At 43.5% G+C, this 12,828-nt stretch overlaps 1 protein-coding gene across 1 annotated transcript in view; it reads left to right on the top strand.

Moving 5' to 3' along the window:
- Positions 1–11,451, top strand: part of frk (fyn-related Src family tyrosine kinase) — a 168,208-nt gene extending 156,757 nt beyond the window's left edge. Inside the window, exon 8 of the mRNA XM_085997357.1 lies at positions 6,046–11,451. Within this exon, the coding sequence (XP_085853483.1) occupies positions 6,046–6,260 (215 nt within the window). The 3' untranslated portion in view covers positions 6,261–11,451. The remainder of the gene's footprint in view (positions 1–6,045) is intronic.
- The last annotated feature ends 1,377 nt before the right edge of the window (positions 11,452–12,828 follow it).

Genomic DNA, 12,828 nt, shown 5'->3' with positions numbered 1-12,828 from the left:
TCTGCGGGCGGAGGTTCTCCAGAAAGGATTCTTGATGGATCGGAAATGCCGGTTTTCAGCACATGTGCTTCGCATGCCTGAAACCAGCATTTCCAATGTCCCTGCGGGTGTGTACACCGCATATACACCCGTAGGCATCGGAATATACAGCCCATTGTGTTTAATCAGAGTTTAAGACGGAATATAACATGCTAGTGATACAGCAAAAACATACGACCGTGACAAGCAGCTGGTACCGGTCCCGATCGGACAGACGGCTGGTGTGCACGAACAGTTCTCTGGCTTCCGGCCTCTCTCTCTCTCTTGTCTGGAACCTCCGAGTTGGTAAGCATGGGATCACTCTCAAAAGAGCGTTCAACCAGCCCAACTTCTGCTTGGCTCGCCCCGCCACCGCCTGCGTGGGCAAGCCCACGGTGTTACTTTTATTCTCTTTTTAGGGCTGGGCCTGAGGCCAAATTATTGACAAGACCATTTAACCTATAGAGGTTCCCCATAAACCTCATCACCCAATGGGGCATCGAGTTCTTTATCTCAATTCATGGATGAAAGGGGTTCTGTTATGTCTGACATTGGTGATAGGTACTCGATTGCCTTGGCCTGAGCACATGGAGTTTGATGGTGCTGTTATTGTATTGTGTATAGGCATTCGATTGCTTTTGCCTGAGAGTGTCTGTGTGTGGATCAGCCATTAAAAAGCAACATGAACTGAACTCTGCTTACGGCCTCTGGATTATCTTTGTAAACGCAACATTTGGCGACGAGGATGGCTGAAATCTCTCTTCCACCACCTCCTCCCTTCCTTGCACTACCCGGTGCTCGCTGGTTACAGTCCTTTGAAACCTATCTCATTGCTCTTGGACTAGAAAATGTGAGTACATCACAGAAAAAGGCACTGTTATCCCATTGCTTGGGAGCGGAGGGCCAGCGTGTTCTTAGGACATTATGCACAGCAGACTCGATTCAAACATATGATGAGGCTGTGGCTCTGGTAAGCACACACTTCTCTGCCCCACAAAGTGCCCTCCTGCGGCGATTCATTTTTAGACAGCGTCACCAACTCCCCGGCGAGTCTGTGCATCAATACGTGGCAAATTTGAGGGGGTTAGCTAGCTCGTGCAAGTTCAGTGCACTACAAGACGAGATGGTGCATGATCAACTAATAGAGCACACCAACAACGTGAGAGTGCGTGAAAGACTGCTACTCGAGTCCGACGATCTGTCGTTGTCACAGGCAGTCAACATTGCCTTTCAAGTGGAGTCTGCAGCCGAATGTGCAGCGAAACTAGCACACACACCCAGTGACAGTGCCCTCGGCCCCGACAGCTCTGACACGGTAATGCTCGCACGACGGCAGCAACGCGCACTACCGCGGCAACAGTGTGGAAACTGCGGATCTCGTTCACATGTTACTAGAGCGCAGAATTGCCCCGCACGCGGCCAAGCCTGTCGCAATTGTGGAAAACAAAATCACTTTGCCAATGTCTGCCGCTCTGCCCCGGTTGCTACAAATGAACACTCAGTCCTCAAGCACTATAATTCATAACGTGAGCTTTGGGCCAGTAGTGGCTTTCAAGTCATGCACAATTAATCTGAATGATGTGTGCATTCCGCTGTTGTTGGATACCGGTGCCAGCGTCTCACTGCTGAATGTGGACACATTCAAATGCTTTTTCAGCTCCCTGCCACTCTCTGCGCCCTCCACTGCCCTTTGCGGGTATGGTAATTCGAAAATTAGACTCGTGGGCTCAGTCAACCTCACTGTATGCTATGGAACAAAAGTTTTGCCAGATTTTTGTTTTCATGTGGCACGCCAAGGAGCTAACCTGATGGGACTGGATCTTTTCACTGACCTGGGTTTTTCTCTCTTGGACACCGGCGGGTCTGCGATTCTGCACATCGCCTCACCGTGGCGCCAAACATGGCCAGCACTCTTCGAGGGTCTGGGCTGCCTGACTGCCTTCACCCACCAGCCCATGGTTGACTCCACCGTTACCCCCGTCATTCAGCCACTGCGCCGCATCCCGCTTGCTCTCCGTGACGGGGTCACAGCTGAACTAAAGCAGCTACTGGAAGCTGGCATCATCAAATCAGTTGATGCCTCCCCATGGGTCTCCAACCTGGTGGTCGCAACGAAAAAGTCAGGTGGTCTACGCGTCTGTGTCGATCTTCGAGCAGTGAATAAGGCCGTAATCCCTGACAAATATCCACTGCCCACGTCAGAGGAACACACAGCGCAGTTCTATGGTTCCATCCTGTTCTCGAAACTGGACCTTCGACAGGGCTATCTACAGGTTCCCCTCCACCCCAGCAGCAGGGACCTCACTGCTTTTGTGACACATGCTGGCGTCTTTCGGTACACCAGGATGCCATTTGGACTTAGCTCTGCACCCAGCTGCTTCCAAAAGGTGATGTCCTCTGTGCTCGCGGGCATTCCTGGGGTGGCCATCTACCTGGATGACATCGTCGTGCATGGGCCCTCGACCGCCACTCACGACAAACGCCTTCACAGAGTTTTCATGGCTCTAGCAAAACACAAGCTCACACAGAATGGCGAAAAGTGTGTCTTTGCTGTTTCAGAGGTCGAATTTGTGGGGTTTCGGTTGTCGGCTGATGGTATATCCCCACTGCAGTCAAACGTGGATGCCATTCACAGCATCCCAGAACCCAGCTCTGCAGCACAGGTTGCCTCCTTCCTTGGCATGACTGGGTACTACCTGAAATTTTTGCCCCAGTACTCAGCCACCACAGCCCCACTGCACCAGCTCCTGCAAAAGGATGAGCCCTGGGTGTGGTCACAAGCCTGTACGGAAGCTGTTCGCCTCCTCAAATTGCAGCTCGCGTCACCTCCAGTGTTGGCTCACTTTGACATCGCCAGCTCCACCCTCGTCACCTGCGATGCGTCCGCTGCAGCTGTGGAGGCGGTGTTATCGCAGATACAGAATGGAGTGGAGAAACCAATTGCCTTTGCCTCCCGAGCCCTTAGACCCACCGAACAGAAGTACTCAGTAGGCGAGCGTGAGGCGCTGGCGTGCGTCTGGGCATGTGAGCAGTGGCACCTGTACACGTATGGCCATGCCTTCATCCTGCGAACCGATCACCAGGCTCTCACTGCCCTGCTGTCGACATCCGGCACGGGCCACAGACCACTGCGTCTACACCGCTGGTCTGACCGCCTCCACCAATACAATTTCAGTCTCCAGTTCACACCAGGACGTGACAATGTTGTTGCAGGTCTGCTCTCCTGCACTGTCTCTGCCCCAGTCCCACTCGTCGGGTCTGACCATGTGGAACAGGATATCGTCCAGATGCTGCACACGCCTCTCCAAACGACAGTCTCTCTCCAGGAGCTCAAAGAGGCCTCTGAACAGGATCCGGCCCTCTCCCAGCTGTGCACCTTCATCAGAGATGGCTGGCCTCGCAAGGTGCCTGAGGAACTGTCTGCCTACTCCAGAGTTAAAGAGGAGCTCTCCTGCTGAAATGACTCCTGTGTTGCACGTGGGCTCTGCACTGTGGTCCCAAGTGCCCTTCGTGCACGTGTTTTATCCATGGTGCATGAGGGCCACTTGGGCATAGTGAAGCTCAAACAACGATGCCGAGACCTAGTGTGGTGGCCGGGTATCGACAGGGAAATCGAGGCCCTGGTCAAGGACTGTGCAGCCTGCCTTGTAAGTGGCAAGACTGGCCTCCAAGCTCCTCCACCCCTGCAACCCCTTGCCTGGCCCTCTCAGCCCTGGGAGCACCTGCAGCTGGACGTCTGCAGGGAGATTCATGGTGTCCCCCACCATCAACGGTTCCTAGTGGTGACCTATGACCTGTACTCAAAATGGCCAGAGGTCACTGCCGTGGGCTCCGTCACCTCTCGGGTCATCATTGATATCCTTGAGTCCCTCTTCTCCCGCTGGGGGCATCCAAAGGCCATCACCACTGACAATGGCCCCCAAATGGTCTCTTCGGAACTCTCCTCTTACCTTGAGAGCAAGGGCATCCATCACATCGTACTACCACCCTGAGTCAAATGGGGGGGTGGAGCGTTTTAACCAGACACTGAAAAATGGCTTCAGAGCACACCTATCCCAGGGGTGTGTGTTTGACAAGGCCCTCCTCCACACACTGCTGCACTACAGAGCCTCCCAGCATTCCACTACAGGGGTCTCACCCACATCCCTCATGCTAGGCCGTGAGCTCATGCTGCCCCTTGGCAAGCTCCGCCCCTCACTAGCTCAGAGCCCTGCTCCACCGGCTCAAGCCACAGTCGCTAGATAGCAGGAGAAGATGAAACTCCGCTTCGACCAGTCGAAGAGGGCCAAGGCGCCCAACATCTCAGTCTCCGATTGGGTCAGAGTCCGCAGGCCTCACCGCAACAATAAGATGGCGTCATTCTGGTCCTCCCCTCTCCAAATCAGCCGCCAACTTGGACCAGCCACTTTCTGCCTCACTGACAGCTCTCGGTGGCATGCCAGCCGCCTTCGGAAGGTGCCAGCACCCCCGATGCGGGATTATACGGACCTAATCCCCAAGCCTTACCCCCAGAGTGGCGGGATGCACATGTGGCTCAGCCAGCCAACCCTCAAGCAGATATTGTGCCTCAGCCTGCTCCTCACCAGTCCCCACTTCGGCCTGCTCTTCACCAGTCCGCACCTCGGCCTGTTCGTACATGTTCTCGCCCTGGCCACCTACAGGGCTTTGTCACTACATTTCATGTTTGAAATTCTGTGAGGGGGGAGGAAATGTTATGTCTGACATTGGTGATAGGTACTCGATTGCTTTGGCCCGAGCACATGGAGCTTGATAGTGCTGTTATCATTGTATTGTGTATAGGTATTCAATTACTTTTGCCTGAGAGTGTCTGTGTGTGGATCAGCCATTAAAAAGCAACATGAACTGAACTCTGCTTACGGCCTCTGGATTATCTTTGCAAACGCAACTGGTTCCCTTATCTCATTCAATTTATCTTATTGTTTAAACTTTCTGAAGGTTCTTCCTTTGGAATTCATGTCTTATCTCTCTTTGTCTCTACCCTCCCTGGCACAGTAATTACAAGGCTTGACCTCATCCACTTTTAATCAGGAGGCCCAAGCCAAAGCTGTCGCACTTCAGCCAGTCGTTATCTCACTTTCATCTAGCAAACGGCCCCATCCTAAGATGGATACCTTAACCTCCTCAAATTCCTTTCATTCTATGTCCTTTATCCTAATTAACTTTTAATTATCCTTACAAGCAGTTTTGTTCCTCTTTTGGTAACAAGCAGTTTTGTTAAGCTAACACCAATTCCTACCATAGCATTATATCATGTTTATTAGTAATAATAGAAGAAACGTAGGCATTGAGCCTTAGTTGGTCCAATTAGAGAAACATAAACTAGGTTGAAATCCTAACTTGAAAACAGCAGATAGTTAGCTTGAAAACAAGATTATATATGACCATCACACTGCAGAATGCTATAACATCTGCAGGGAACCAAAACACAAGCAGATTCTAAGCATCTGTGTAATTATTCTAAGACTAGTCTGAAGAGACTTTTTGTCTTTAGTTCTAATACAATCATGTAAATACAGCATTATTTGCGTCACAATTTTGTTCGCATAATCATATACATTTTGGACACCCCTGATTTCTAACAGATTTCAAATGGCAATTAGGTATGTACTTGAAGAGGACTAATTTACAAGGTTATGGGGAGAAAGCGAGGGTGTGGGACTAAATTGGATAGCTCTTTCAAAGAGCTGGCACAGGAACGATGGGCCGAATGGTCTCCTGTGTGTATCATTGTAGTGCAAGCAAATGATGAATCTCATCAAAAATGCAAATTATTGCTGAGGACAAACGGAATTCAAGTGGCAGGTACCTTTGGGAGCTGGTCTAATTGGGAATTTAGTGAGCCACCAGACTGAATTTTTAAGGAGTCCTTTGAAGTGTATTTTTTTTAAATTATGAATGGAAAGGAACCAAAATGTAACTTTTTGAAATTTTATGAACACTTAAGTTCTGTTTTTTTTAAATGTTATTTTCACAACATGTAGTAAATATTGACTTTCTTTTCTTTAGGGATGACAAATTATCAAGTTATCCAGGAATTGGGAAAAGGATACAGAATGCCATGCCCCACAGAATGCCCGCCACCATTGTATGAAATTATGATAGATTGCTGGAAAGACGATGATTGTGAGCGGCCGACATTTGAAACACTGCAGTGGAAGCTGGAAGACTTCTTTGAGACTGATCTTTCAGCCTATACAGATGCTAATGTTTTTGTTAGCTAATGTACCTAATAAATGTTATTGGTATCTGCTGTAATCAGAAGTGAATTAACATTCACATCTTGTTATATAATTTAACTGCTGGGATAAATTATAGAGATATGTGCAGCTAGTATGTACATATGTGGTACAGCCATGAGTTCACACACAAGCACACATCCATAACAAATTTCATGTAATTGACCTCAATCTATACATTATTATGACATATACAAAATCTTGTTTCTGTTCATGGGAAGTGCCTGGTGTGGCATCATTGGAAGTGGACTATGTAGATGAAGAGGCCACTGCTGTTCAAAAACATACAATCAGTACCCCCGAGGCTATGGAGAGAATTATCAGTTTGATTTCTATCTAGAAAATCCTGCTGGAAAGTGTATTGGTTGAGAACAGGATTGGGCTCCACTCTAATGCTTTTCTAGTTCAAATAGCCTGCTAATGCTGATTGTCTGCACTTGCACTTAAATAGTGATCACTTGGATGAGCTACCAGAAAGTGGCCCATGGCCATGGAGCTGTACTTCTGTATAAGGCAGTGCCTTCAGAAGTGAAGGGGAAGGAATAATAAATATATCGGCTGTCAATTGTGTTATTGCTGGAGATGAAAAACACCTGGAAAATCCTAATACAATAGCAAAATACTGCAGATGCTGGAAATCTGAAATAGCAACAGAAAACACTGGAAACACTCATCAGGTCAGGCAGCATCTGTGGAGAGAGCTATTGATGAAAATTAAGTTGCAACTAATCATACTTTGTGTAAATTTTGACCAAGGAAATTACTTGAACCTTGCACTATTCCAGTTTTTTTAGGTACATTACCTGGAAAATCCTGTTCTGACACCAGCCTTTCTAAATTAAAAGAATATAGATATTTTTTTCCATTGACCTCAATGGGAAGGAAAATGGAGCAGGGTATATAACAGGTGGCCAATCCGCTATCTCCTGTTTTGCACCCCCGCTGCAGTTGATTTTTACCTCCATAATCTTCAGAATATATAGGAAAATAAAGGTAACTTGTGTATGTTATAGTGATATATAATGCAGTTATATATAGCACAGTTGACCAGTTGTGCCTAACTCTATTCAAATAGTAGTTGCCAATTTCTGTTCTTCCCCCACAACATCTCCCTGAGTAATCTTAAATATTCACACACCATTTCTATAAATATTCTAACTAGATAAATTGTTGCCATAAGAATAGAAAATAATGACACACACTTTGGCCTATATTTCTCACCTAATGTGCTTTTTGTCATTTGGTAAAGTTATGTGTCTCTTTCAATAATTAGTGCTATTTTTGCTATATGTAAATACAAAATCTACAACTATATGACTAGCCATAGGGCCAAAGCATTGGAGCATATGCTCAGCAACCTACTTTGTGATACAAAATCAAATCTCACTACACTACATTCCATATAGTCTTAATGATACCTCCACAATATGTATATAATTTTACATTCTATGTTGATACAAAATGCAACTTTTTATTTTGCGATTTGCTGCTAGGAATTGAGATGTGTATATAAAGCTAAATATAATTGATGAAAGTTAAATTGCAACTAATCATACTTTGTGTAAATTTTGACCAGGGAAATTACTTGAACCTTGGACTATTCCAGTTTAAAAAAAATAAAAATGTTTTTGTACTAAAATCAGTGCATTAAAATGTAGATATATTATAATCCACTCTGATCCCAATTCACGAAGTTGGTTTTGGTCTTGGATAAGTAGATGAAAACTAAACCTGGGGTTAACCTGGATAATGTTTGGTAAGACTTTGACCAAATACAGCCGAAAGGGAGTATTCAGTAAGCTTTTATCTACCATTTTCAAATGTTTTCAAAGTGGAATGTTGGAAAGATCCCTTCCACAAGACTTTAATGTATGGAGGCTGGTTTAACCATTTAGAAACAAAGAGCAATATTCCCAACCTTACAGCAAATGTGCAGTAGAAACTCTTACTGAATTTTAAATGAAACTTATTGGGCCAGATTTTGCTGAAAAAGTAATGGTGTTTGAATGACGCACGCCGTTATTAATGCGCAAATAACAGGGCACGTCACGAGATACCCCACTCCAGCAAAATCTGGCCCAATGTTTATACGAGTGCCTTTGTTGAAGATCAAATGCTTGATTACCAGATGGCAAAAAAGGAAATGTGAATTTAAATGTTGAAGTGTTATAATAAAAAAGTCATACTTATGGTTTAACCAAAAGGTTAAAGTGATATCTTCAACTATTTTCTGGCAGTTGGCAGCTTCACCTTTCAATGTTCACGTAACTTTTAATAATAAAGCTGAATCAGTCACTGGAGCAGTATACTCAGGCTCTGTGCTGATGGAATTTGAAGACTGGAATCTGATTGAAAGCAATCCTAAATTGTTACCCCAGGACGAGTGATGTGGTATGAAAATAATGTTGTAATGTGCTACTGTTCTAGATTCAGCACTAGACATGCCAGAACTGTGTAAACAATTATTTGATTATTTTTATATGTTGTAATATAAACTGAAAAATAGGCCTCTTAAAGGCATGATAACAGTAATGGACTGTATATGTACTCTCTTGCCAAACAGGATCTGCTTGATGATTGATGGCCTTGACCTTCAGTCTTATCCTTCAGTTATCCTGCCTCTAATTAGTTTAGCAAGACTGTACTCTCATGTGCCCAATATTGCTTGAATAATGCATTAGTCTATTTTCTCATGATGTACAATCTGAAGTCTTGCAAGGAAATTAATTGTAAGGAATGATTTTTGTTAAAAAGAAAATTGCTAAATTAGCTATTTGAGCCGTTGAATACTAAGTTATTACATTGCAGGTAGGGTTTTATATTCAAACAATTTTGTACACTAATTGTACCACACAGTACTTATAATTTTACATGATTATATTTTACCATAAGTAAGGAACTGTTCTGAAATTTACCAGAGCTCTAAGGTTACACTGTAGGACAGCAGTGTATGAAAACTTTATGGGCTGGATTTTCATTTAGGAGGCGGGACTACAACTTTCGGGGTCGTAGTCCCGCCTCCATCGAGTTCCAGCCAACCCACGCGATTTTGACTTGATTGACCTTGTTGAGCCCGCCCAGCGGGCTCAGCAGGCCAATTAAGGGCCACCCGGCAACAGGTGACGTCACAGATTGACATTTCATCTGTCAAGACCTTTTGACAGATGAAATATCGGCGTTTCACAGCTGTTTGAAGCTGTCAAACACTGACCATCTGTACACGAAGTTAATTCCTTCCTCTCAGGATGATTTAGAGATCTCCCCGGAACAGAAAGCTGATGCTGCAATTTTTGACAGATCGCGGCCATTCTGCTTTCTGTGCCAGTGACATGAGGGACTCCCAAGACCTGAAGGAAGGAAGGCTGTAAAGGTAAGTAAAACTTCTTTAAACACACCAAACACACTTACCTCTGCACTCATGCACCCATCACTCACCGGACATCTCGACCCCTCCAAGCCCATCAGCCCGATGGCCCGCCTTGCTAACTTGGCGTGGTTTGGAGCTGTCGGGAATCCCACACTTCAGCTATGAAAATAGGGATTAGGCTAAAAACTGCCTGTTAACTACCTGTTAACAGGCAATTAATTGGCACTAATCCCCTTCCCGCCTCGGGGAGGTGGGTCCCAGCGCGGGTCGGGTACCCGCCTCCTTTGAAACTGGCATGGAGGCGGGTTGGGGGCTGGATGGGTTCGTGACCCCCTGATTTCGGGATTTTAACACCCCACACGCCTCCAATCCCGCCTCCACGGCTCAATGAAAATCCTGCCCAATATGTTCATCTAAAATTCCTTTCTCAGCTATTTCAGCAGAGCTGTATAATTTAAATGGGTTAATCTAACCCACTTAAATAGCAAAGGCAATTTTAGCCAACATATGTCACATTATAATATCAGGGCCTAGGATTCTATAAAGTTTTTAAACATTTTCTTTAATACATGCAAAAATGTGCTGGTTAACAATAATATCGTACTTGAATTATTTAACAGTTTTATGATTTATTTACTTTAACCAACTACCTTACAGAAAATTAGTTTTGTGTTCACTTGCTCTGTGGATCAATTATGTTGAAGAAAAATGGGTAATGTCACTTTCAAGTCTATTTTTCAGAATTGTTTGTTAATGTCTGATAGATGTAGTTTGCCAACAAACTTTGTACTTGGATAAGGGCTGCTGGAAATTGCTTACTTTTTAATGATTTTTTTAAAAAAAATCTGAGATTACTTTATCACTTATGCTGGAAATGAACACGTCAAATGAAAATAAATTTTGTAGAATTTCTATCTCCTGTCAATTTTAATAAAAGTGTGTGTTTTTAAAAAAAGAGAGAAAAGGATTTTTAAAATGATTTATCCCTTGTTTCGGCACCCTCTGAGCACATTGGGTCCAGCGATTCAACCCCCCTTCTCTTCCCACCCACCCTCCCACAAAATCATTTACCACTTTAAAAAAAGCACAAATAGCAATATTCGGTCGAGTATAGCATAACAGTGACGGTGCACATTCACCATTGAATATCCACATGATAAATGTTGAGTCATTCAGTCCTCCCCGTCACTAATCTGATGGGGCTTTTGTTACTTAAGTGGAAGATAAGTAGAGGGTGCACATTAGGATACTTTAGTTGTGGACAGAAACTATTGAATTGGTTTCCAGTACTGTTGCACCATCCTGAATGCTCACAGCAAATGGGTGAAGAATATAAAAGTGATGTTATCTGTATGTACTGTGCACAATCACCATCAAAGATTGTTATTAAACAAATATTAAGATGTGAACTTCAAAATAAGTGAAGCCAGCCAGTGGCACTCAGATGCTTGTGTTGGTTGGCTAGTTCAGTGTAATTAAATTTGATCATAATATGACTCCCTGAAAATAACTTGGGTAAATTTCCATCAACATATAAATTCATAAGTTTTTGATTGATTGAACATAGATTACGAGTACAGGCCTTTCCTTTTTCCAAGTTCATTGTGGCTTCATTGCATTTGTTGCACCGAACCTTTAATTATTTACTAGCAAAGCCTGATACTTTGATCGGTGTAATGCCCAGCAGCTGAATTTTTTTTTCTCCAAAATATCCCTCACTCTGTTCAAATTTCATGCCCCTGTGCTGTCTTTGGTGTGCTTATGTTTGTAAATTTGTATTAAAAACAATATAATTATCATTTGATACAATGCATTGAATAAGTATACTTTTGATCCTTCTATAAATTATCAGAGAAACCTAGGTAAAACAAAACCTCTAGGAACCATTATCTTGTTATATTGTGTGACTTTCTGTGTTCTGCTGTCAAATCATACAAACTACAGTACCAAGAAAGTATATGCAGAAGGCCCATTTTAGCTGATAAGGTTCATTGTATCATTTTTACAATGAAAATCCTTTGAAGATGAAGGGTAGAATAAGGGCTTCAGTTCCCTTGAAGACCAAAGTTCAGTAATTCAACTAGAAGACTATCAAAAACTTGACAGACAAGGAGGAATGGTGATTGATCACTATCTTTTTCTCCTCCAAGTCATAACTGATGGGGATTTTTACATTGGAATCAATTTTTGTACATTTTGTATCTTCCATTTACATCAGAAATGTATCATTTTGCATATGGATACATGTCAGGTGTAGAACAGTAACTGATTTTGTGAATTTTGAATTTGAGTATGGCTGCCCGGGGTGGAGAAGTGAGTTTTCATTTTGTTCCTTATGTTAATTTTTGTTTCCATTTGTAAAAAGAGTGGGGTAGATTTTGGTCTTCACCGCCTAGATGGTGATCAGATGGAGTAGATCGCCTGCCTGCTTTTTTAAAATAAAAAGCCTGCTTTCATTCCATTTTTTGCCATACGGAAGGATATTTTACAAGTAGCCAGTTTAAAACTGTGAAGGAATAAGCCGTATAACCTATTCAGAAAAAATACACCATTCTATGAAAGAATTCTGGCCTTACTAAAACATGACAAATCTAGAAACCTAACTGGAAAAAGCTGTTACAGTAATTCGGGTAATAAAGATAAGATAAGTTGTTGACACTGAATCAATAACCTTATTGAAACAGAAGGTTGGAGGCTCCTGATGGTCTGGATCTTTGGAAAGAAGACAATGGTGTATCCTGGTTACGGTGTTCTAAGTTGCACTTTATAAAGAGGCACATAAAATTAAGAAACATATGCCTTCATAAAAATGACATCAAGTAAAAGAAACACCTGCTGTCACACAGTTTTTGTGTTAAACTTAGAACACCTACGCAGGAGAGACACGATTCTGTGTTACAACCAGCTGAGGTGACTAAGAATTGCATAGATCACCCGAGTTAAGGTGTTCTAATTGCAAGAGCACAAACAGAAGGCCTTAGTAACAATGACATCAAATAGAAACACCTGCTGTCACACCATTTTTATTGTAAGCTTGGGACACCTGGGGTAGAGACAGAAGTCTGTAATACTAACAGCTGAGTTGACTCTAAGAGTAGCAGGGGTCAGCAGAAAAATGACTAGAGATAATTAGCTTACATCAGCAGAAAACTTCAAAGGAAATACCACTGATAATGAGTATAAATA

This window comes from Somniosus microcephalus, chromosome 9, assembly GCF_052327205.1.
Source record: "Somniosus microcephalus isolate GS21.2 chromosome 9, FLI_Smic_1.0, whole genome shotgun sequence".
In the NCBI taxonomy this organism is placed as follows: domain Eukaryota; kingdom Metazoa; phylum Chordata; class Chondrichthyes; order Squaliformes; family Somniosidae; genus Somniosus; species Somniosus microcephalus.
This window is presented reverse-complemented; position numbering and strand designations above follow the sequence as displayed.